Raw genomic sequence first — 25026 nt, 5'->3', positions numbered from 1 at the left:
CGTAAGAAATGTAAGATAAAGTGAGGTTTGCTAATAGTAACTGCAAACGATTTATGTGTTTGTATGTAAAAAAAATGAAAGAATGGTGTTTATTTATAGTGAACTAATTTGTAATTCTTCTTCAGAAATAACTGAATATAAAGAGACAAAGATCACATGGGTTATGACAAACAATGAATTACAACCACACAGAAATTGAATGGAGAAGAAGGGTTTCACATGGGCAATGACCAACACTGGATTAGAACCACACAGAAATTGAATGGAGAAGAAGGGTTTCACATGGGCTAACAAAGGGGAAATTAAGATACTGACACAATTATATATAAAGAGACAAATTGATATAATTGAATAAACAGAATAAGATCACATGGGCTATGAAAATGGGAAAGTGGAAAAGATCCATTTTACTGATTAATTGATAAAGTACAAACATAAGGAAATGAGTACAAGAGGTTGAACTGGAATTGAAAACTTATCACTACTGAAAATGAAGAACAACAAAGGAATTGAACACACTTAACTACAATAAAAATAAAGGACACTAAGCATCATTATTGAAACGTTGAATATTGTTCCGAAGTATTACTATCATTTCGTCTTCCCACTGTTCTCGGTTTACTTTCTGTTCTAGACGAGATAGTTGCTCCCAGTTGATCCTATATTGCTCTAGCTCAATTTTCCGTTGTTTTCTTGCCTCCTTGCGCTCCTGTATTTCAAGTCTCTTCATTTCTGCTTCGTTTGACACATTCATCGAATCCCCAAGTAGCTGCAATCGGCTGTTGAATGTTTCTAATTCCTTAAATGCTTGACTTGATGGAGCTTTACCCTTCAATCTCGACTTAGCCTTTTTAATACCTTCAGCACGAGCTACTCTCTCATCACCGACACCCACGCTGGTTGGTGTGGTAGGTGAGGAATTGTCACCCTCATCCCGTGTCCTCTTCCCACTACTTCCGCTCCCTACAGACTCATCCGTCAGTGGAGTTGAATGTGGACGTCCCACCGAAGGCTTGAATGTTTGTTGGTCCAAGAAAGACCGGAATTTGTCCACTTCCTTAATTGGATCCATTCCTCGTAGAAGGTGAATCGTCCGAATGAGTTCTCATGGATTTTGTGGGCCTCTTGGATAACATCATCTTCGTTATAGCCACTTCCCTTTCGCTTCCGGGCCTTATCATAGCTTCCGCACCACTTTAACACGGCTTCAGAGATTCGCATCCACCTTCCCTTCAAACTACTAATAGTTCGTAGGGATATTTCATCTGCATTCGATTCCCTGGCAGCATCGTATGCGTCCAAGACTCTCTTCCAAAATACACCCTTCTTTTGATTTGTGCCGGTAATTATGTCGGTGCTGGTGTTCATGTAGCCGGATATAAGAGCCGCAGTTTCTGATCGCGACCAACCTCTATTGTTTGAACCACTAACACGAAATTCCGGAGTTGATTGGAGTGGTTGCTGTAACATTTGAGTGAAGTTTTGATGGGGAGAAGGAGTTTCATTTCCCTCACCATCATCCTCGCATTCTTCATTTGCCTCATCTTCTTCAGATAAGACATTGCTCGATTCCCAAATATTGGGATTCGGTTGTTGTGACGGAAAATAACCAGATGCAGCACCATATTCACCGTAACCCATTGGTATCATGGATGGAAGTGGGAAATTTGAACTGCTTTGAGAAAAATTAAAATTTTGAGGGAAATTTGGTGGATTATTTGGGAAACTTGACTGGGGTATTTGAGGATAAACTCCAGAAAAATTATGGGGAATATTTGTGGGTGTTTGTGAAAAATTTGGGTGAATTGGAGGAAAATTGGCTTGATTCGGGATCATATTTTGACCCAAATTTTTTTTCTTCTTTCTATTTGTTTTGGGGTTGGTATTAGCATCCATAATTATAATTTATATTTGGAAAAAATAAAAATTTAATAATAATAATAATAATAATAATAATAACAATAATAATAAAAATAATAATAACGATAATAATAATAATAATAACGATAATAATAATAATAATAATAATAATAATAATAACGATAATAATAATAATAATAATAATAATAAATAATAATAATAATAATAATAATAATAATAATAATAATAATAACGATAATAATAAAAATAATAGTAACGATAATAATAATATTAATGATAATAATTAAAAATAATAATAACAATAATAATATTAATATTGGTATAAATAATAATAATATTGGTAATTATAGAGGGGATTTTTGAAGAGAAAAATATAGTAGAAAAAAATGAATTTTCAAAGTTGAAAAAAGTATATCAATATGGGTGTCTATTTATAGAGGGGAAAAAAATAGAGTCGTTGGTATTTTTTTTTTTTTTGATTTGTATTTTGTAAAATATATCCGTTGTAAAATTACAACGGATATATTTAAAACAGTACACACGTGTCAAGCAGCGGCTGGGCCAAGTGGCGCGCTCCCAGCCGCTGATTTCTATTTTTTTTTTCTGACCTTTAACAGCAAAACGACGTCGTTTTGCAACATGAAACAACAAAACGACGTAGTTTTGCATGAATATCAGTCCAAAATATTGGTGGGGCCCACAGCGAATTAATTCATGCAAGTGCTTGCTCCTGCAATCGAACCCATGACCACTCAACATGAACAATTAAAGAGTTTGTCATTAAGCCACCACCTTATTTGTTCACTCATTGTGAACTATTAAAATGTTCACCCTTAAAGATGCTCTTATTTATGAGAAAAGGAAATTGGGAAATGAACTAAAATGAAATTAAGCTGAATAGAACAGGCTGTTATTGTAGGAAATACTCCTAGTGTAGCTAGTTTTTGGCCTTGTTTGGCAAATGGTTGTTGGCGGTTGGCTGTTGGCTGGTTCACTTGGCTTGTTTGACCAGCTGGAATGTTTGGCTGTTTATAATGACTTTTGAAATTGACTGTTTAAGTTGGTTGTTTACAAAAGTGTTTGGTAAATTAATTGGTGGTTGTTGGCTGTTTATTAGATAATTTGTGGGCAAACAAGTCAAAAGCCAACAAAAAAGCTACTCAAAGCAGCTTTTTCATTTTGGCTTAAAAGCCAGTTTTTTCGCTGACTAAAAAGCCAATTACCAAACACATTTTTTGGCTGTTTGACCACCTTAAAAAGCCAAAAGCCAAAAACTAACCAAAAAGCCATTAAAAAGCCAATTACCAAACATGACCTTTGTCTTTGAGATTACAATTTTGCCTGTGGATAAACGAAATTCTTTTAAAAAGAAAAAATAATTGGGTTCCTCTTTTTAAACAAGCACTAGTTATTTTATTTTTATTTTTTTTAATGTAAAAATGTCACTATTGAATTACACACCTCCTTATATTTGAGAACTAGGTTAGGTCCCGTGCAATAATGCACGGATGTTAAAGTTCCAATATATATCATATTATTATAAAATAAACTCTTGCTATATAGTTTTTGTACAATTAAGGCAATTTACGTTTTAGCCAATTTATATTTACCTTATTAAAAATTTACATTAAATAAATTTTAACCAAAAAAAATAAAAAAATCAAATCTAAAAGATACATCAGGAGATGACACGTGCCATTGCTGGTGTGTCTTTTAGTATATATTATTGATTATTGATTGATTAATTATTGATAAAGGGTCATCATTCTCATGATTTACCTCCCTAGAAACTTTTAACTATGATGCACTAGTACTAAGAACTTTTCAATAAATTTGTCACTACCAAGTAGTACTTGGTCTAGTGGTAATTGTATTTCATAACCATGAGGTTGTGGGATCAATTCTCATTATGGGCAAGTGGGCAACCATCTTGAGTTGAGTCTCCCATAACCTTGAGGTTCTAATGTGTAAAACCTTACCACTAGATCAAGACTTGTTTGGTTTTTGTAAGATCCATTTATTGAAATACCAAACAACATGAAGATAGGTGGAAACTTTTTGGGAGTATACTTGAACATGCCATTTCATTTAAAACATTTGTTTGTACAAGTGGAAGAGAGCTACATACTTACATTCAAAAGGAAAAGGTGAAAAACTGAAAATCAGATGAACAGCCAAATGGTGTTTATTTTAGAAATTACAGTACGTCAGTATTCAGTAACCTATCAACAAAAAGAAAAGGATGACAACTCTAGGAAGAACTGCGAGTGGATCGTTGAATCGGACTCTTCCCTCCAAGAGTCTGAATTATAGCTTCCAAAAGTTTAATATCATTGTCCCTCTTGGTGATCTCCTCCTGTTTCGCACGCAGCTCTTGCATATGCAGTTCAAATACCTCTGCATTTAAAAGATAAGCTTGTCAGAATAAAATCTAAAAAACCACGAGCATAGCTACACAAATGTATTACATGATAAAGTATAAAGAGGACATCAATGATCTAACATCAACTTTTGTTAGCTTTCAGCAAAAGTTTAACTGGGGAACCACCCATGAAAATGTGAAGAAATTAACAGAATAGAACCACATTAGAAACTGATATAAACACAAAACATTGAATAATTAGCTCATATCAACCAGTTACGGACAAAGATCTACAAACAGATCAGATCCACAGGCCCTACTAAGTGTGGACATGGATGAAAAAACTAAGAAGGGTAGGAAATACAACTTATTTTAAGTGGCCAAATAGCCAAGAATTACAGTGGCACTATCCCATCACATTTGCTTCAGAGATGCAAGGCAAAGTAGCCCACTGTATCAGGAGCAACTTTTGTCAAATAATAGCTTATAATTTGGTTCTTGAAAAAAACCACATTTTACATTTCTAACATACTACATTAAGTACAGTCAGAAGACAACAGTGCACTTGGGAAGGAGCATTGAGGAGAATGAATATAAAGCAGCTAGGAAGACTAAGAGACATAAAATGGAGGAGTGTGTATCATAATAGGAGAGTGATAGATGTCTATAAGAAAAGAGATCCAACAGCGCTACCCCTATGGAATGTAGCCAGATGAGAAGAAATCTGTCCAACACTCCAACAACTCGAGTAAGTCTTGAAGCTTGTTTAGGCAGGGAGTGTTAAACAAAATAGCCCTTCCTGTACCCTCTCTTGCTTGTTTGACACACACAGTTAAAATATGCCTTATTAAATATAAGACTATTGACATGCAATAGCAAATTATCACAACTTACCCAGGCAATTTCAGTAAGTTATTTAGGTTTTAACAGAAAACAATGAATATGATGGGTACCAATGGACAATAAAGTGATGTAAAGGAGCTAGTTTCCGGAAAAAAGAGAAAAAAAAAAATACAAACAGTTTTGAAAAGCCTTATATTAATAAGTGGTTTATGATAGAAAGATTCTAAGAATCTCTTTTGAGCCCTCGGTTGTGATTAAATTATGGACATTCATATATTTCACTTAACCATAACTTTAAGCATAAACACATAAAATTGAAGCCAAATTCATACTTGATGTGTTCTCAAGCTCTTTTGTGATTTCCTGTGTGCGTAATTCAGCTGCCTTTTGAGAAGCCTCGGCTTGTCTTTTCTCTGAACGAGCATGTGCTGCAGCTGTAATAGAAGCATCAAGTTCTCGCTCTAAAGTCTCCACTCTTTGCTCAAGCACCTGGACAGAGCAGCAACCCAAACTGTCAACAATGTATAGCTCCTCTTTGAAAATAATAATAAGCCATTAAAACTCAATCAACAAATGTGCAATACTGAGTAATGTATTTCAGAACTACAGCACAATGCAATCACATTCTCAGCTGCCTCAGCTTGTCTACATGCCTACATCTTTATGTAAGAGATTTTATAATACTCGGAATAAACTACCCTCTAGTCTCAAACTCTCAATAGATTCTTGCCATTGCCACAAAGCTCAACCTCCATCAAGTGAACTTGCTACCAAATTTTAGCAGCTTATTCCCAAGCTAAGAACAATAGATGAAGTACTACCTCCGTTAACTTTTATTTGCAACTTTGGAATATTAACTTGGTAGTATTATATATGCAACCCGTCAAGAAAAGAGAAACTTGCTTGTAAAGTGTCACGTTTCCAAACACTAGATGTCTTGATCCAACATTAAACTGTTCTACCAAGTTCAAGCAGCACAAACAATTATCAATAAATAATTCATAATTAGCCAAAAAAAACACCAACCCAACTCATCAAATTGGTCAGATTAGCCAAAAAAAATACAAACCAAGTTCATCAAATTAGCCTAATTACCTACATTTCTATCTCTTAAATATCCCAAAAATCCTCAACATTCCTATTGATCTATACGACTAAACCTGGGCACGGGCCGGGTTGGCCCGCGTGCCGCCCGGCACGGCCCGAATTCAAGCACGGCACGGCACGAAGATCAACTCCCGTGCCACGGGCCGTGCCACGGACAGGGTTGAGAATTCCCCGGCACGAGCACGGCCATGGCCCGCCGTGCTGGCCCGTCGTGCTGGCCCGCAGGCACGACCCGGAACGGCCCGCGGGCCAACGGTAATATTACCGTTTATTCTAGCTCCTTAATAAGCCAAAAAAACGGCTAGTTTTTTGCCAATTTGCTCCCCAAAAATTCTATAAATACTCACCTCCATTTCATTCCCAAATCACAAAATCACAATCTCTTCTTCTTATCTCTTATAGTCTCTAAATCTCTAATAATCCTTATTTTCTTAAATTCTCTAATTATTCTCTTAAATTCTCTAATTATTTTCCTAATATCGGAAAAAATTAAAAAGTTCGTAATCGTAATTAGTGGAGCGTTGAAGCACGGTTGTAAGATCTAAACTAATCTTAAATTTATTATTGTTTTATTGTTATTATTAGAATAATCTTGTTTAATTATTATTGTTGTTAATTGTTATTGTTGTTGTTATAATTGTTGTTATTAATTATTATTATTGTTACAATTGTTGTTATTATTTATTTTTGTTGTTATTGTTATTGTTATAGTTGTTGTTATTAATTATTATTATTGATATTTTTATTGTTAAAATTGTTGTTATTAATTATTATTATTATAGTTAACCACTTTTTATTAAAAAATTAATTGTTAATTATGGCATCGAACAACCCATCATCTAGGTCTAGGGGGAAAGGCCGACTTATCCGTAGTAGTAGTTCTAGGGAACCACCAAATACAACGAGCCCCCAAATTACGAGTCAAACCAATGACCCCATTTACTTCCCCCCGGGCTATGAGCCATATAATACGTCGGGATTTCCAGCACCACCACTAAACCAATTTCCACTACCACCATACCAATTTCCACCTAATTATATCGGTGATCAACAAAACTATTGTTCTAGCCAAGGTAGCCAAGAAAGTACCCGAATTCCCTCCGGTTCTACCCCTTCTACTGCCACTCCCACTAGTCCCACTACTAACCATCACACACATCATGAATGGTTAACCGAAACTGAGATGCTACTTTTGAAAAACCGAAGGAGTGAGGTATGGCGTTATTTTGTCCTAAGTAAAGATGGTGAACAATGGGCAAAATGTAAAACATGTAATAGTGTATTCACGGCAGTTACCAAAAACGGGACGGGACACTTATCTAGACACATGAAAGCTTGTGCAAAACCAGCTAGTGATCCAACCCAGCCCAAAATTTCCCAATTTCATCCATACGGCTTTACATACAACTATGAGAGGGATAGGGATGAACTAGGAAAAATGATAGTACACGCCGAACAACCTTTTCTTTTCTCGGAAAGTGACGCATTCAACACCTACATTAACAAAGCACTACAACCCCAACATAAAAGAATCTCTAGGAAAACCGTTCGTTCCGCCGCAATGAAAAATTTCCTAGAGTACAAAGTCCGGTTACAAGCCGAATTGAGTAACCTTAACTGTAGAGTATCTTTAACAGCCGATTCTTGGGATAGTGGTTATAAATATCACTATTTATGTGTGACTTGCCATTGGGTAGATGATCAATGGATGTTACAAAAAAGAATAATACATTTCAAAATGCTGGAATACCCACACACCGGCATTAACATTGCTCACCATTTAATGCAAGCAATAGACGAATACAACCTTCGAGATAAAATGATGTTTATGACTTTTGATAATGCAACCTCTATGACATACACAGCTAATCTTATCAAACAAAACTTAACCGATGTACTATTAGACGGTGAAGCTCTTCATACTAGATGTGTTTGCCATGTACTTAACTTATGTGTACAGGATGGAGTTCGGGCAATTGGCCATACTACAGCAAAATCAGAGATGCTATTATGTCTATTAATAGCTCTAACATGAGATACCAAGAATGGAAGAGTTTTCTAAAACAACAAAAGATAAGGGTAATAAAAATTAGAACCGATTGCCCAACTAGGTGGAATTCCACCTATGACATGTTAACAAAGGCAATTGAGTACAAGGGCCCGTTAACATTATTTTACAACCAAAAATTTCCACAAAATGCTTTGTATGATGATGATTGGAATAACTGTGAAAGATATATGCAATTTTTACAGTTATTATATAACATGACGTATTGTTTTTCTACTGTTTACAATCCTTGTGCTCAAAACTTTCTTTCTAATGCATGCTTACTCGCCCAACTTTTCGCTGATCATCGCCATCAAAGTGATTATGATCAGTATCTTCCAGCAATGGAAAAAAAGTGGCGTAAATATTATAGTGAGATTCCTTTGATTTATATTTTTGCTTCCATATTAGATCCTAGGCAAAAGTATGAAAACACATTTATGTTAGTTGACATTTACTTTCAATGCATGTTTCTTGACGATGATGTAGAAAACTATAAGACTAATGTGAAGGATCAGTTTTTTGCTTTATATAGAGTCTATGAAGCCAAATATGGCACCGTTCCTCGCTCAGGGCCTTCCCAACCATCCAAAAACGTAAGTAAGAAGGCCAAACATTTATTTTCACAAGCTACTAACTTGATTTCAAGGTTTTCAGGTGATTCATCAATCAGGAGAACGCAAAGCGACGTCTCGGAGTTGCAGATGTACCTGAGTTACGACTTCACCAAAGGCATGGACGACGATGAGATAAACAGCCTCGACCTCCTTGCATGGTGGAAACAACAAAGCTCGAAGCATCCAACTTTGGCGGCAATGGCACGAGACATTCTTGCTATCCAAGTTTCCTCCGTCGCCTCCGAACGAGCTTTCAGCGCATCCGGAAGGGTTTTAGACGATAGAAGAACAAGTCTAAAACCCGAAACACTAGAAATGTGCGTGTGTTTCAAAGATTGGTTGGATGCGGAAAATCGCTCACAAGACCGTTCTTACGACCACAACGACAACGAAGAAGGAACCTCCGCTTCCGGTTCGGGTTCGGCTAGTTCCCAATCTATGCAACTAGCCGATGACCTTGAAGGCGAAGGCGAAGACGAAGACGAAGACGAAGACGAGCAAGAAGAAGGAGAAGAAGAATAGACAATTATTGTATATTGTACGATTTTAAAAATATCAATTTTATCATTTTCCAATTTTTGTTTAATACCATCATTGTATGATTTTTATCATTGTTATCATTGTACAATTTTCTCAACTCAAGTAATAATAATATAAAGTACGCATTATTCACATCCAAAGTCCAATTTGCCTTTTTTCCCCGTTTTGTTACAATTTGTAAATTCATATTAAAATAAAATAAAATTATACCAATTACTAATAAATCATAAACATTAAATTTTAAAGTAATAGTATAAAGTAAATATATAAATATAAATATTGAATATACAAATTATAAAACATAAATATTCAACTTATAATTATAAAATTCATAACTTAATAACTTATAACCTTATAAAAGTTATAATTATAATTTTATAACTTATATACATTATAAACTTATTAATTTATAATGTTGTCATAAAAAAAAAAAAATAAATAAATAAATAAATAAATTGAAAACTGCACCAGCCCGCTGCCAGCCCGCAGGCCGGCACGTGGCCGGCACGGCACGAGCCCGCCTGGCACGTGCCCGGCACGGCACGAGCCCGCCTGGCACGTGCCGAGCCCGGCCGTGGGCCGGCCTGTGAAAATGCCCGGCACGGCACGACACGAAATCCTGGGCCCGCCGGCACGACCGGCACGGCACGAACCAGCCCGTGGCCCGCCAGGCACGGCCCGCGGCGGCCCGGCCCGGCGCCCAGGTTATTATTTATTACAACCAAAAATTACTCCAACCCCAGTTCATCAAATTGGAATAAAAAACGATTCACAAAAACCCTAATTCCAAATTCTTCTCCAGAATTCATCAAATTCCAGTTCAAACCCACCAAAATTAAAGGCATAATAATACAAAATACACATATAAATGGCAATACAAAATCATAATTCAATCCCAGAAATTAATAAAGAAAACTTAAAACAATGTAGGAGAGAGAAAAAGACCTTGATGGTGCGAGACTGTTGGGAAGCAAGCGAAGCTTTATTGAAGGTATCTTCATCAACAAATACTGCTTTTTTCAGAAGAAGCTTCTGAAGAGACTCGAGATTTCCAGAAGTTTCCTTGAGATTTGCGATCGCAGAGTCCCATCTCTCGTTTGCTCTCCCTTTTTCTCTCTCCTCCATTTCTCTTCTGCTCTTCCCTCTGCTTTCTTTGTCTTTCTTTTGAAGAAGAAAACTCAGATGATATGCTACCTAACAGTCTAGTCAATCTCCCCTTTGACTTTTTTTTTTCCTTTTAAACCACTAATTATGAGTAAACCCAAACAAAATACAAGTATAGTAAGGGTCTGTTCTCATTGACTGAACTCACATGAGCTGAACTGAATATTTTATAAGAGAAGGAAATTAGGACATGAACTTAACTGAATTGAACTGAGTTGAATTGAATTGAACTGAACTAAACTAAATTGAAAATAAACGTATGGGAACATTCCCTAACATTATATCGGTTTTATATGTGAACAGTATTGGGAAAATCACACTTATTTTCTCCCTCTGTACTTTCAGATTCTCTTTCAATATGTGAACAGTATTGAGTTAAGAGATTAAGGCCCTGCTCTCATCATATTATTTTCACTTCAGTTCAGTTCAACTCTAATAAATTCAGTCGAGCTCAGCTTCTAATTTCCTTTTCTCATAAAGTATTCAGTTTAGTTCACCTAATGAGAACAGGCCCTAAATTACAATTTTTTCACTTGATCTAAATTTGAAGTTTATTGCTAATTACTGCTCAAAATTGTTTACCAAAGTTAAAGTACGTAGCATATTTAATCATCAATGCTAATAGCACATGTTTTATTGATTGTTGGTGATGTTTAAGTTTTGAGAGTTAGCACAATGTCTATCTAGCACAAACAATGAAGCAAACTCATATTTGCAATATATGTAACGGGTATCAACCTAAGAAAATAACATTCTTTCATTAATCCCTAATGGGTTTTTTTAAAAAAAAAAAAAAAATTCATTAATTGACATTGAAGATAATAATTGTAATTGTTGTATGCACACTTGGATGTACGCAATATGCTTGTTGAGTTTATGATATTAATACTCGTATTCTAGTTGTTCAATGATAAACACACGTATTGTTAAGTGCGTTCCTCAATTCATATATTATATTCTCCAATATTAGAACAACAATTATGTCGAAAAGGAATATATCTCTCTTTGAAAAGGAAGGTGAACAATGATTACAATCTCAACCAACAATGAGAGTAAACCAAAAGAACATATAGTTCGCTAACAAAATAAAAACATCATGCATATATTCATGCTAGATTATGCTCATGAAAATTTAAAGGTAAGTTTTACAACGAATGAAAAGAAAGACTACGATCAACCATTTAAAAAGAGAGTTATAAGTAACCAATCAAAGATATCATGGGAGATGAAATGCTTATAGTGAAAGATGAGGGTATTCATTGGGTATTTGGGTACACACATGTGAGGGGAGTTACACAAACATCCCATGGCAATCCAAAATTGCTACTAGTAAAACTTTTGTTCACACGTCACATTCTAACAAAAAAGATGTAAAAGTCAATAAATTTTACGTAGTAATTGATTAAAGTTTTAAAGGTGATGTCTAAGATATGAGATTGAATCCTGTTTATTTTACCTACCTTTTTTATGACTCTTTCTAATAACTAAATGAATACATGAAATTATTATCGATGGTAATATTTAATCATTATTAATTTGCATTACTTTCACTTATTCCAACTTTAATAAGTTAAGATAAATTTAATTTTAGAAAATTAAGTTATGCTAAAGGTTAACCAGGTTATAATAAGATAAGTGAATTTCCTAAAAAAAAAAAATAATAAGATAAGTGAAAATGAATAAAACAAACACATTGTTCATATAAAATAAATGATGCTAATGAAAATTTAAAGGGGTTTTGACTTTTAAAACACACACAAAAAAAAAAAAAAAAACTCAATTTGTTTTTTTAACACTAATTAAAAAAATAAAGAACTTATTATACCACCACCAAAAAATAATATGAGTACTATATAGTCTATAAATAAATGAATTCCGTCTAGGAATTCGTTAAATTAGTGTGTTAGTCCCGAACTCTTTTTTTTTTTTTTTTTTTTTTTTTTTTACAATAAAAATAAAAAGATAAATAAATCCATAAGGGCCATAACCTAATTTCTGCAAACATAAGAGTACTGTTTAAACTAGTTCTCTCAGACTCTCAGTTACTCTCCTAGTCTCCTTCTTCAGTCTACCACCCTTTTTATAAGAAAGAGGGAAAAGCATTTCACTTACAAAACTTGGTTGCTTCAATTTCAAGCACAAGGTATATCTTTCAATCTTTCTTTAACTTAATTTCAATTCAAAATTTGATCTTGTTTATCTTTTATTTGATTGAATTCGTTTAATTTTCATAGTTGAAGATTAATTCAAACAGACAACCATGGCCGCCAACTTAGGTGTTAACGTTGAGTCGCTTCAAAGTTCAATTGTTTATAGTTCAACCAGAAAATTTTCTGGGGTTTCCAATACTAAAAACCCAAACTTTTGTTACAAAACAAAACCCACCTCATTTTTAACCCCCAATAAGTTGTCTTCATCATCTTTGGTTCTCAAAGGGGTGGAATCGAAGAGGGTTATTGAGAAAAATTGCCGGGACTTTTCGGTTTCGAGTGGCGGAAATGAGGCTGGTGGGTTAACTTACAAGGATGCTGGGGTTGATATTGATGCTGGGTCTGAGCTTGTTAAGAGAATTGCTAAAATGGCTCCTGGGATTGGTGGCTTTGGAGGATTATATCCTCTAGGTATATATATCTTATCCTTGTTCTTTTTGACTTTCGAGTGTTTGTAATCTTGCTAATTGCTTGGAATTAGTAGTACCTTTTTATTGCTCACTTAGTTAGGAATTAATCGTCACATTGATAGTGTAATTTGGATTAGTAGTGTGACAATTAGATATGGGTCAAGGTGGTTTATTTTAAGATAGTTGCAAAGCTATGTGAGATGGTTGGCTGATTGTATTTTTGTTGAAGCTTTGCACTAGGAAAATCTTTAATTGAATGAGATTTCATTGTTGTAATTGGTGGAAATGCCAAATTGATAGTTAGTTGTTAACTTTAGGGTATTACTTTTTCATTTTGATGCATTTAGCTTCCTTGAGGAAGTTGTATGTTTGGTGTCTTGCATTTAAATTAGGTCGTGTGAAGAATTGGGAGAAAATTTATGTCTTCAATTTGATATTTTTTTTCCTGTTCATGTTGCATGCAGAGCTAAGCTGATAAATGTTTCATTCCCAGGCAATAGTTTTATATATGATGATCACTCCACTAGCTTCGTCGTGGCTGGGTTGGGGGGGGGGGGGGGGAGGTGGCTAGTGTTGGATTTGTGATTGAGGGGTTGCACAGGTTCAAAATTTGAGTATTTGTTGATCACTCCTTAATTAAGAAGCACGAAATTATTTGGCATGTATATATTTTTTCAATATCCAATCTTGTTTCTTATAGCAATTTGCTTAGATAACTGAAGTTCTGGAAAGTAAACCCAGCCACATTTGACTTCAGTACTTCATTGGTTAACAACCAGTTGTCGCGTTTTATCTGCTACAGATTATTTGAACATCCAAGGCTTTTGTATGTAGTACGGAGTACATACTTAGCTACTTCAGCTGTGTGGTTCTTGTAATGTCTGAGTTTAAAGACAATCATCGTGCATTTATTCTGTGTGAATAATTGAAAGTCAGATGTTGGAGTGGTTTGGCCTTGTCTATAATTGATTGGCTCTTATGAAGGGAGAGTAGAAGACCATACCGTGCTCCCAAAAACCAAAAAAAATAAAAAATTGTATCAGGAATTTTAATTTAGTTGTTGTTAAGGTTTGAACTGTTTACTCTTGTAATCTTATACACGGCTACTTTTGTTACACAGTTTTGTCTTGAAGAGTAAAAAGCAGTTTGACATGTGTTTTGGCTAGTTCAGTAATTGTTTGATTGGAGTATATGTTTTTTGGCTATTAACTTGATCTTGCCCTGCCCCTTCTCTAACAGAAGATCTGTTGCTACGGTGTTAAGGAACCCAGATGAATAGTTTAGATGTGAATTTAATGGAAAATATAACTGTCTAACTGGATTCCCGAAATTCTCTATTCTTTGAATCTTGGATTGTAATACTGAATTGATATGCCCAGTCTTCTTGTTTAACATGACTAGTAGAGGGTCATTGCATATGAACTTAGAGTTAATTTGTAACAACCTCTTTGCTTTTGTAGCAATGAGGTTGCACACATCCCCCCTCTACTGCCTAAGCTGGGAATCTTTATAAAGGATTGTGTGTAATAATGTTGTGTATCAGGATAGAAAAATGTGTTGAAAAAAGACTTTTATATAAAAATAAATAAAAATAAATCTACAATGTGTATTTTCTTCTTGTGTAACTGGTTTTTAGCTGTGTTAAATCTCTTTAACACTTTGATACTTGTGCAGGGGATTCTTATCTTGTTGCTGGTACAGATGGTGTTGGCACCAAATTAAAGCTTGCATTTGAAACTGGAATACACGAAACTATAGGAATTGATTTGGTAACAATTAATTTTGATCTTTGGTCATGCATTTTGATGTCTGCAATTGGTTTCTTACTCACTATATCTTCAGGTTGCCATGAGTGTTAATGACATTGTTACTTCTGGAGCAAAACCCTTGTTTTTCCTAGATTATTTCGCCACAAGTCGTCTTGATGTTGACCTTGCTGAGAGGGTACTTTACTGTCGAGCTTTTTATTTTTTCTTTCTCTTTTTGTATTCGTATTATCTTATCTGTAGAAAGAATAGTTCCAAATCTTAGTTCCTGAAAATTACTTGAACACAACATAAATAAAGTCTTATTTCAGGTTATCAAAGGAATCGTTGATGGTTGCCAGCAATCTGATTGTGCTCTTTTGGGTGGAGAGGTAATTCAAAGGCTCTGCATGTATTAACTATAGCCATGTTTCTTTCCTCCCCCCCCCCCCCCGAAGTACTTTTTATTTAAAGATTGTTAATGTGCTTAATTGACATGCTTTGATGTATGTAAATTTCTTTTGAAATGGGGTGGTTGAGTACTCGAGTGTGAGTTAATTTTCAAAAAAAGTTGTTTTAAAATAGTAAAAGCTTGAGCTGTGCAGGATTGGGTTAGTCATTATAGTAGATCTTAGTGCTGAAGCCAGTTTCATATTTGGTGTCAGAATTTAGGATTCCGCTACAAATATTTTCAATTCTTGTAATCTTCTTTTATGATTCATGGATGAACCTGAGTTTTTCCATTTTTGTTTATTAGATTGGAGATTTGGAGTAGCACAATTAACATTTGGTTGACATAGCAAATTTTGTGTTTAAGACTGCAGAGATGCCTGGCTTTTATGCAGATGGTGAGTACGATCTTAGTGGATTTGCTGTGGGCATTGTGAAGAAAGAATCAGTTATTAATGGGAAAAATATTGAGGCTGGAGATGTACTCATCGGTCTTCCATCCAGTGGAGTTCATTCCAATGGCTTTTCTCTCGTTAGAAGGTCAGCACTTGTTTTTGTGGCTCTAGTTTTGTGTGATTGACTCAACAGTGGGCCAGACTTGAGATACAATTGCGTTTAAGATGTAAACAATTGATTAGCATGTTGACGTATATGTGCGTGTTATAGGGTATTGGCACAAAGTGGCTGCTCTTTGACAGACAAAATTCCTGGTGAAGCTACTACTCTGGGTGAAGCCTTGATGGCCCCAACTGTCATATATGTTAAGCAGGTGATATATTCTCCTCCTGTTAAACATGTTACTACATTATTAGAGGGGCACAAAGCAGGTGATGGCCCCAACTGACCAACTGTCACTTATGGTTATTCATATGTTTTTTTGGTGTGAAGGTGCTTGATGTGATCGCCAAGGGAGGAGTAAAAGGGATAGCACACATAACTGGTGGTGGGTTCACCGATAACATACCTAGAGTTTTTCCCAAGGGTCTAGGTGCTGTCATTGATAAAGATTCTTGGCCTGTTCTTCCCGTGTTTAAATGGCTCCAAGAGGTAAAAAGAAACCGTCTTTAATGGATTTGATTGTTCACAATGATTTCATAGGTTATTTCATTGAACTTGGTTGACAAGCTCTGATTATAGTACTACGCAGAAAATTAAGTATATTGCATTCTCTAATTTTACATACTCGTGCTGGTAGGTGGGGAGAATAGATGACAGTGAGATGATGCGGACTTTCAATATGGGTATTGGAATGGTGCTTGTGGTAAGTCCCGATGCAGCCCTCAAAATTCTTGGCGATGCAAATGGAGCTACTCCAATGTATCGCATTGGTGAGGTAAAGACAGGCGAAGGGGTTAGCTATCGATGAGATGCTTCTCAAACTAGATCGTTACTTATGCGAAATGACCCTAAAGACTTGTGTCTTGCTACCCCCTTCCCCTCCCTTATATTCTCAACAAGCCTCATCCCTTGAGCCCTCTCCATCTTTCCATATAACTTCTGTCAGCACATAATCTGCCAGAATATGGTCTGATGCAGAGTAGGATAATTTATGTGCAATGATTAATGTAATGATTGCACATTAATAGCCATTTTAACTTGTCGGGCAGCTACAATTTTGATTGATGTAATGATTAATAGTTTCATTAAAATTAAAAAAAGAAAAAAATTGTTACACCTCATTTTCTAATTGTTTTTGATGAAGTTTGCTCTATTAGACTATTATTACTTTTCATTTCTTTTCAATCTATGTTTATTTTTTAAAAATGATTTTTTCATCTTATTATAGGTAGTCAATTATAATAAGTATATACTATATTATTGTAACTAGCGTATTGTGTGTCTATTTTGTGCTTGTATCCTTTCTAATACCCACTTTTTAAGTTTTTAGTACTTGTAACATGTTGAGTGATCTAGGTGAACCGTGAACCCCTCTTTTTTAAGAAGTGACATGTGGCGTGTGTTATTACTTTTAATATTATGAACGTATATAGTAACAAGTTAGAGTAAGTCCGTTGTATCCAAAAATAGTAACAAGTTATTGTAAGTCCGTTGTATCTAAAAATCTGCCGAAAATAGAGGGATCTGTTATTTCGAAGACCCTTTTCGGTTTTAAACTGCTCAATCACATTACAGTGATTACGCTGATGCAGATTATAATTGGAAACCATAACTTGACAAGCAGCTTCAAATCAATAAGTGGCTTTCCTTTTCTACCCAAAAAAAAAAAAAAAAAAAAAAAAAAAGCTTCAAATCATAATGACAAAGAAAAGCATGAATCATAGACAGCTCAATCATAGGAAAGCACATGCAAATTATGCAAACTATATTACGGATAAGCTTTCAACTGTAATACTATGAAGATCTTGCACCGTTACAAAGTATAAATGCAACTGAAAATTATCTGTAAGACATGTCATTACTCACTACTGTAGTTCTGTCAACAGAATTGTAAATAAGGAGAGAGAAATTAGACAGCCTGCTTTACTTTACTACTCCTAGTTTAGATTAGAATAAATGAGGTTTTAGTAGTGATGTGCAAGATAAGTGTACTCTTTTATATGGCGGCTGTTTTCAATCTAACATGTTGTCACTTATCTTTAAAGACTCTGCTGTCCAAAGTTCGCCTACTCTATATTTTTACAGTGCTCGATGTTAGTGGTCAAGCATACTATTTTAGAATGTTCGGAAAAAAAAATTGTTATTCTTTACTCCTTTCGTTTTTAAATACTTGTTCCATTTCTCTTGGACACGCATGTCGATGCTAATCTTTGATCACTAATATCTTTAATTATCAATAAGTATAAATTCTAACAATTGAAAATTAATAATCTATTTATTGATATGATTCCAACAAATACCCACAAGAGTATATTTTTTCTTAAGTATAAATAACAAACATTAGTTAAAGTAGAACAAATAAATAGTATAAAAAATAGAAATAAAGCAAGTATTTAAAAACGGAGGGAGTATAAGATATGAAGTGGATATGATTTTTTTTTTTTTTTCAAATTGGTGGATGTATTGAAATTTGTAACAAATCCTAACAATTAGTTTTGAGAGAATGAATGAAATCTCATACTTGTATTTGTTAACTTGTACCATGTGGATGATGTGATTGTTATATGTATGTATAACAGCTATACTGCGATTGTGTGCAAGTTACAATATGATGAAGTCTTAATGTCATTTTAATGGAAGGTTATTCAATATTTCTAACTACATTAAGACAAGCTAGTGACATAGAAAGACAAACTACATTTTCAAAATTTGACAACCACATCTCAAAATATCTCATTGAAGTGATTGATTTCACAAATCTGTCCACTAGATTCGACCGCTGATCTCATGTCTGTAAGTCAGAGAACTAGCCAATTACTCTAGCCTTCTATTTCATACTCTTTTTATACTTGTGCACCATATATCCTTAAACTTTGCAATAGAAGTATTTTTCGGTCTTCCAATATTACTACTTTTTTTTTTTTTTACCTTTTCAAATAAAAAATAAAATAAAATTAAAATAAAACTTCGCTAATATTTATTTTATAATATTGTACACAAAACATACAATTGTATAAACATTTACCTTGAATTAGTCTAGTCGTCTTAAATTTTGAATACACCGTAAGTAACTCAAACAATATTTAACGACTGAATACGGTGGCTGGCTAATTATTAGGTTGCCATTTTTTTCATTTCCCAACATCACAAAAAAAATTCTCAAGCAAATCTCTCTCTACAAAAAAAATCCCTAACATCATAGCCTCTTAAAACCTTAAATTTTCAAAGAAATCGTCACATTTGCTAACATCGAATTATTGAAACAAGGTAATTTTCTACATTTGTGAATTTACCATCTTCGGTGAAATGAAGACTTTATTCAAATCTCGAAGGTTCTCCAAAATTAATTAAAATTCAAATTATTGTTCGGTTCAAATTTAATCTGAAATACTATATTTCGCCTCTTAATACTTACAAGGCACATATGTTTCAAATAATAATAAAAAAAAATATTGAACATTTTCAAGTTTATTGTGAGTTAAAAATAAGATTGGGATTACAATCAAATTATTAAAATGTTGTAATTAACTCGCTCTTAACTGTCTTAAGCTCTTTCTACTTATTCCATTTTAGGTAACATTGTCTTTTCCTTCCATGTTATCCCTTCTCCTTACATTTCGAAGAAAAAGGTTTTATCACTATAATATTATTTTCCTTATTATTCTCATTTCTATAACAAACATAGGATATTTCCTATCATTTCCTTTTTATTTCTTGCCCGTTATTCCTACCAGCTTATCTCATATAACAAACACCCCGAAATCACGAGACACACATATGTCCTACGATTTCTTCATTGTATCCATACCTACCTTTGTGTCGATACTTTGAAGTTTGGAGGGAAGCTGATATTTATATTTTTTCTTATCCAGATTTGATTGGTTATATGTAGGCCAAAACAAAGGTATACAATAATTTCATGACCAAAGGCTCCTACTAGACCATGTGCTGCCTTACCTGTTTCTGGAGCTAAGTCCTGAGATCAGCACAACTTTCCATAATCTTAATTCATTTACATCCAAACTAAACCCTTAAAAAAAAAATACCCAAAAAAAATTAAAAAATAAAAAGAAAATCATACACATTTTCCTGCTCCTTACAATTTGAGCTTTTCCAGTTCTTTGACAGCCCATATTCATTCATCTGCTTTTTCCTCACTCAAAAAGCCTGCTATACATTTGCACAAACCTTTCTTTTTTCTTGAATTTTTCTGGGTTTTTTTGGAGGAAAATACAATTAAGAAAGTTGCCAACTTTGGGTAGAAGAAGATGAAGAAGAAAAACAATGTTGGGTCTTTATTTTTACCCATTTTATCACTTGGGTTGTGTTCAATTTTCTTTAATATTGCAGTTTTTTCTGAAGCAAGTTCAGATGATGCTTCAGTAATGTTAGCTTTGAGGAAGAACTTGAATAACCCGCCCGAATCACTTGGATGGTCCGACCCAGATCCCTGTAAATGGACCCATGTGGGTTGTAGCCAGGAAAAAAAGGTGACCCGGATTCAAATTGGGCACCAGAACTTGGAAGGTACTCTCCCTGCTAGTCTTTCTTCTTTAACTTCTCTTGAAAGGTTAGAAGTTCAATGGAATAAATTTCAGGCCCTTTTCCTAGTTTAAGTGGATTAAGTTCATTGCAAGTTTTAATGATTAGTAATAATAATTTTAGTTCAATTCCTAGGGATTTGTTTACTGGGTTGTCTGTACTTCAGTCTGTTGATCTTGATAATAACCCTTTTGAGGGTTGGGAAATTCCTGAATCCTTGAAAGATGCTTCAACACTTCAGAATTTTTCTGCTAATTCTGCTAATGTTACTGGTGTAATTCCTGATTTTTTCGGGCCGGATTCGTTTCCGGGTTTGGTGAATTTGCATTTGAGCTTTAATAGTTTGGAAGGAGGGTTGCCTAGGAGCTTTGATGGGTTTCAAATTCAGTCATTGTGGGTTAATGGGCAGAAAAGTGTTGGTAGGCTTAATGGGAGGATTGATGTGATTCAGAACATGACTGCTTTGAAGGAAGTTTGGTTGCATCAGAATGCATTTTCTGGTCCATTGCCTGATTTTTCAGAATTGAAGGATCTTCAGGTGTTGAGCCTTAGGGATAATAAGTTTACTGGAGTTGTTCCGCCGTCTTTGATGAGTTTAGAGTCTCTAGCTGTTGTGAACTTGACCAATAACATGCTTCAAGGGCCAATGACAGTGTTTAAGGACTCGGTTGCTGTGGATTCGACTGAGGATACGAACAGTTTTTGCTTGCCAAAGCCTGGTGATTGCAGTCCTCTAGTGAATACTTTGCTTTCTGTTGTGAAATCAATGGATTATCCTGAAAGACTTGCGCAGTACTGGAAGGGGAATAACCCTTGTGGTAATTGGTTTGGTATCACTTGTAGCAATGGTAACATTACTACTGTTAATTTGGAGAAAATGGGTCTTAATGGAACTATTTCTCCTGAATTCGCTTCACTTAAATCGCTAAAAAGGCTTATTCTTGCAAATAATAATCTCACTGGTACCATCCCACAAGAGCTTACTACACTGCCAGCTCTTACTGAATTAGATGTGTCAAACAATCAGATTTATGGCAAAGTTCCATCCTTAAAAAAGAATCTGATTTTGCATACTCAGGGTAATCCCGACATTGGGAAGGATGAGAGCGAGGTTACACGTGGTCAAGGAACATCTCCCTCAGGCACAGCTGAAGGACAGGATGGTGGTTCTGGGAAAAAATCTAAACTTTCTACAGGTGTGATTATAGCTCTATCTGTTGTTGGAGCGGTTCTCTTTTTGCTTCTATGTGGTGTCTTGGGATTTTGTCTCTTCAAAAAGAAGCAAAACAAGTTTAGTAGGGTGCAAAGTCCGAATGCAATGGTGGTACATCCTCGTCACTCTGCCTCTGACAATGACAATGTCAAGATTACAGTTGCTGGATCAAGTGTGAGTGTAGGAACAGTTAGTGAAAGCCACACTATTCCATCCAGTGATACAGGTAGCATCCAAATGGGTGATAATGGAAACATGGTTATTTCCATCCAGGTTCTTAAAAATGTGACCAATAATTTCAGTGAGGATAATATTTTGGGACAAGGAGGATTTGGGACAGTATATAAAGGGGAACTGCATGATGGGACAAAGATTGCCGTGAAGAGAATGGATTCTGGGGTGATTGCAGGAAAAGGACTGAGTGAGTTCAAGTCTGAAATTGCAGTTTTGTCTAAAGTCCGCCATAGGCATTTGGTCTCACTTATTGGGTACTGTCTAGATGGCAACGAGAAACTTCTGGTATATGAGTACATGCCTCAAGGAACATTGAGTAGGTATGTATTTAACTGGGCCGAGGAAGGGTTAAAGCCTCTTGAGTGGACTAGAAGGTTGAGCATTGCCTTGGATGTGGCTAGAGGTGTTGAGTATCTCCATACTTTAGCCCATCAAAGCTTTATACATCGTGATCTAAAACCTTCTAATATTCTTCTTGGGGATGATATGAGAGCAAAAGTTGCTGATTTCGGTCTTGTACGTTTGGCTCCAGAAGGGAAGGCGTCAGTTGAAACTAGGATTGCTGGAACATTTGGATACTTGGCACCAGAGTATGCAGGTACCTTCTTTTGAAATTTTCACTTGCATTTGTTTCATATTGTGTTCTATAGTGTTTGTTCTTCTCATTTGTTGACCAAATGGATTTTGACCTGACTGTACTAATCATAAATTTATAGCTCCAAATGCAAAGCTATTTTCCTGTATTCTTCTAGTGAGCATCTATGTGTCTTTGCTGCTAACATCTACTCGTATTTTGTATCTTGCAACACAATGACCTTCCTTGTTATAAGACGCATGATGTAAGACAGCTTTGAGTGATTGAGTCCTTGTCTAAATTATGTCCAGTAGAGCTCAGTTAGGGATCAATAAGTCATGTATATCTGACTGTTATTTTTTACATGTTTTGAGGGCTATTGAACTTAATTTCTTCAAACTTGCATTGGAATAACCACTCTTATCATTGTTCTGAAATATCTGACTGTTATTTTTTATATGTTTGAGGGCTATTGAACTTAATTTCTTTAAACTTGCATTGGAATAACCACTCTTATCATTGTTCTGAATTTTCAACAGTAACTGGACGAGTTACCACTAAAGTCGATGTCTTTAGCTTTGGGGTAGTCTTAATGGAGTTGCTGACTGGAAGGAAAGCCTTAGACGAGACGCAGCCTGAAGAAAGCATGCACCTTGTGACATGGTTCAAGCGTATGCACATTAACAAGGATACATTCCGCAAAGCCATTGACCCCACCATCGAACTTGATGAGGGGACCCTTGCCAGTATCAGTACTGTCGCTGAGCTTGCAGGCCACTGTTGTGCGAGGGAGCCATATCAAAGGCCAGACATGGGTCATATAGTCAATGTCTTGTCTTCTTTAGTGGAGCTTTGGAAACCAACAGAGGCCAATTTTGATGATTGTTATGGTATAGATCTTGACATGTCTTTACCACAGGCCTTAAAGAGATGGAAGGCATCTGAAGGTACGAGTCAGGCAGAATCTTCATCATCATCCTTCATTGAGAATACACAAACTAGTATGGTTGCCCGACCTTTTGGGTTTGCCGATTCCTTCACTTCAGCAGACGGAAGATGAGGAAAGAAAAAAATGAATGAGACACATGAACAGGTTGAAGATTAACAAATTCTGGTTCTGTTTCATTACACTGAAAATGGGGTGGATGGTTTGGGAAAACATTGCAAGATGTGTATTGTTTGATGTTTGTTTTATTCTTTTTTTTTTCCTCAGATGTATATTTAATAGCCCTTTTGATTTTTCTTTTTGCTCTTTTGGTTTTCATCTTGTGATGAACCTTTCATGTAACTTTTGGGGTAGAGGGAGGGGGCAATTATACACCCTCTCTCATTCTCCCCCACACGAGCACGTAAGGAGAAGAATGTAAGTTGGTGTAAATTTTCATGTGAGTGTAAAATCGAAATTGTGGAGAGGGAAGAAGTTCTTCATCGTCACAAATTTTCCCTAAATTTCAATGTTTTATAATTAATCAAATCGCTTTTGAAAGTGTAATTCGTCATCAAATAATCTTTTTTTTTTCCCTATATATTGTCTAAGAAAAAATGTTCATTTATGTTTTTATAGTCAAATTAAACATAACAATAAGTTACATTTACTATTTGGTTAAAACACAAATACTTATACTCCGTACTCACATATACAACCTCAATTAAAGTTCGACAAATCCAATAAAAAAATTCAGATATTGTTTATGGTGAAAGTCACAACTCTCAGTGAAAAGTGAAAACAACTTCCAAACACTCAAAAAGATCACTAGTCATGCCTTTGCTGTATTGAGTATGACATTTATGGAATACAACGAAGTAAGATACTAATGGCAATACATATCATTCTAAATTTCTAATGACTACTCATAGTCATTGCCATTGCCAAGATAAAGCTTTATCATCTAAAAAACCATGTGGGAGCTCCACTTGTATTGAATTGTAAACATCAACTTCTCTAAATTATGTAACAAAGTTGGTTGCAACAATTAATTATGTCATTAACATAATCCGTTTTTATCAATCAAATAATTACGGAGGATTTATTTTGATTAGGAAAATGCTATACATAGCCCTTAAGTTATATATAAGCATTAAATATATTCTAGAAATTTGTTTAAATTTAGGAAATCATGAAAAAAACACACTAATTATACTGATTTAAGAGTGTTTTTGTCATGAATTTCTAATCTTATACAGTTTTTTAAAGTGAATTTAATGCTTATATGTAACCCTAAGGGCAATGTATAGCATTACCCTTTTGATTATTATTGTCCTTGCATTAAAGATGATAGAGACTAAAGATGAGGGTTTCAATTACTCAAAATTATCGATCACTACTTTTAAAGTTTATGATACGTTAGAAGTAATTATTTTTTTCACCACAAATATTAAATTCTACAGCATTACCGAGGTGAGTTAGAAGTACTCCATATTATTTATCAAGTCGTTTTTTTTATATAGTTATAGGCTTGATATTTAATAAATAAAAAAAAAGTTACGTTATAGGCTTGATAAGTCGTATACTTAATCAATATAAACACT

The 25026-nt window shown here is 34.9% G+C and overlaps 4 protein-coding genes across 4 annotated transcripts; 2 read left to right on the top strand and 2 right to left on the bottom strand.

Moving 5' to 3' along the window:
- Nucleotides 1–544: 544 nt before the first annotated feature.
- LOC110737222 (glutathione S-transferase T3-like) lies at nucleotides 545–1641 on the bottom strand. Its single transcript, XM_021917591.1, has 2 exons — nucleotides 1041–1641; nucleotides 545–963 (listed from the first exon to the last, which is right to left on the bottom strand). Exons 1-2 carry the CDS (start codon nucleotides 1639–1641, stop codon nucleotides 545–547), a joined length of 1020 nt encoding a protein of 339 aa, XP_021773283.1.
- Nucleotides 1642–3932: 2291 nt separating this feature from the next.
- Nucleotides 3933–10608, bottom strand: LOC110740020. The gene is made up of 3 exons (XM_021920505.1): nucleotides 10343–10608; nucleotides 5419–5575; nucleotides 3933–4278 (listed from the first exon to the last, which is right to left on the bottom strand). Exons 1-3 carry the CDS (start codon nucleotides 10520–10522, stop codon nucleotides 4133–4135), a joined length of 483 nt encoding a protein of 160 aa, XP_021776197.1. The 5' UTR covers nucleotides 10523–10608; the 3' UTR covers nucleotides 3933–4132.
- Nucleotides 10609–12544: 1936 nt separating this feature from the next.
- LOC110740009 (phosphoribosylformylglycinamidine cyclo-ligase, chloroplastic-like) lies at nucleotides 12545–17077 on the top strand. The gene is made up of 9 exons (XM_021920494.1): nucleotides 12545–12704; nucleotides 12796–13182; nucleotides 14856–14950; nucleotides 15024–15125; nucleotides 15259–15318; nucleotides 15744–15916; nucleotides 16043–16145; nucleotides 16265–16423; nucleotides 16572–17077. Exons 2-9 carry the CDS (start codon nucleotides 12822–12824, stop codon nucleotides 16740–16742), a joined length of 1224 nt encoding a protein of 407 aa, XP_021776186.1. The 5' UTR covers nucleotides 12545–12704; nucleotides 12796–12821; the 3' UTR covers nucleotides 16743–17077.
- Nucleotides 17078–19425: 2348 nt separating this feature from the next.
- On the top strand, nucleotides 19426–23989 carry LOC110739999 (receptor protein kinase TMK1-like). Its single transcript, XM_021920484.1, is given in 3 exon segments — nucleotides 19426–20521; nucleotides 20524–22521; nucleotides 23037–23989. Coding segments are annotated over 3 exon segments (2838 nt in total). The 5' UTR covers nucleotides 19426–20202; the 3' UTR covers nucleotides 23558–23989.
- The last annotated feature ends 1037 nt before the right edge of the window (nucleotides 23990–25026 follow it).

The sequence above is a fragment of the Chenopodium quinoa genome, unplaced genomic scaffold (assembly GCF_001683475.1).
Source record: "Chenopodium quinoa cultivar QQ74 unplaced genomic scaffold, ASM168347v1, whole genome shotgun sequence".
Taxonomy (NCBI): domain Eukaryota; kingdom Viridiplantae; phylum Streptophyta; class Magnoliopsida; order Caryophyllales; family Amaranthaceae; genus Chenopodium; species Chenopodium quinoa.
This window is presented reverse-complemented; position numbering and strand designations above follow the sequence as displayed.

Excerpts from the sequence above, each read along its gene's own strand:
- LOC110737222 (XM_021917591.1), bottom strand. The coding sequence starts at position 1,641 with ATGGGTTACGGTGAATATGGTGCTGCATCTGGTTATTTTCCGTCACAA. Across the intron at positions 964-1,040 it reads AAGGAAGTGGACAAATTCCG|GGAGCGGAAGTAGTGGGAAG; the intron begins GTCTTTCTTGGA and ends ATGAGTCTGTAG.
- LOC110740020 (XM_021920505.1), bottom strand. The coding sequence starts at position 10,522 with ATGGAGGAGAGAGAAAAAGGGAGAGCAAACGAGAGATGGGACTCTGCG. Across the intron at positions 5,576-10,342 it reads AACAGTCTCGCACCATCAAG|GTGCTTGAGCAAAGAGTGGA; the intron begins GTCTTTTTCTCT and ends TGCTCTGTCCAG. Across the intron at positions 4,279-5,418 it reads AGAGCTTGAGAACACATCAA|AGGTATTTGAACTGCATATG; the intron begins GTATGAATTTGG and ends TTTTAAATGCAG.
- LOC110740009 (XM_021920494.1), top strand. The coding sequence starts at position 12,822 with ATGGCCGCCAACTTAGGTGTTAACGTTGAGTCGCTTCAAAGTTCAATT. Across the intron at positions 13,183-14,855 it reads TGGAGGATTATATCCTCTAG|GGGATTCTTATCTTGTTGCT; the intron begins GTATATATATCT and ends ATACTTGTGCAG. Across the intron at positions 15,319-15,743 it reads GTGCTCTTTTGGGTGGAGAG|ACTGCAGAGATGCCTGGCTT; the intron begins GTAATTCAAAGG and ends TTTGTGTTTAAG.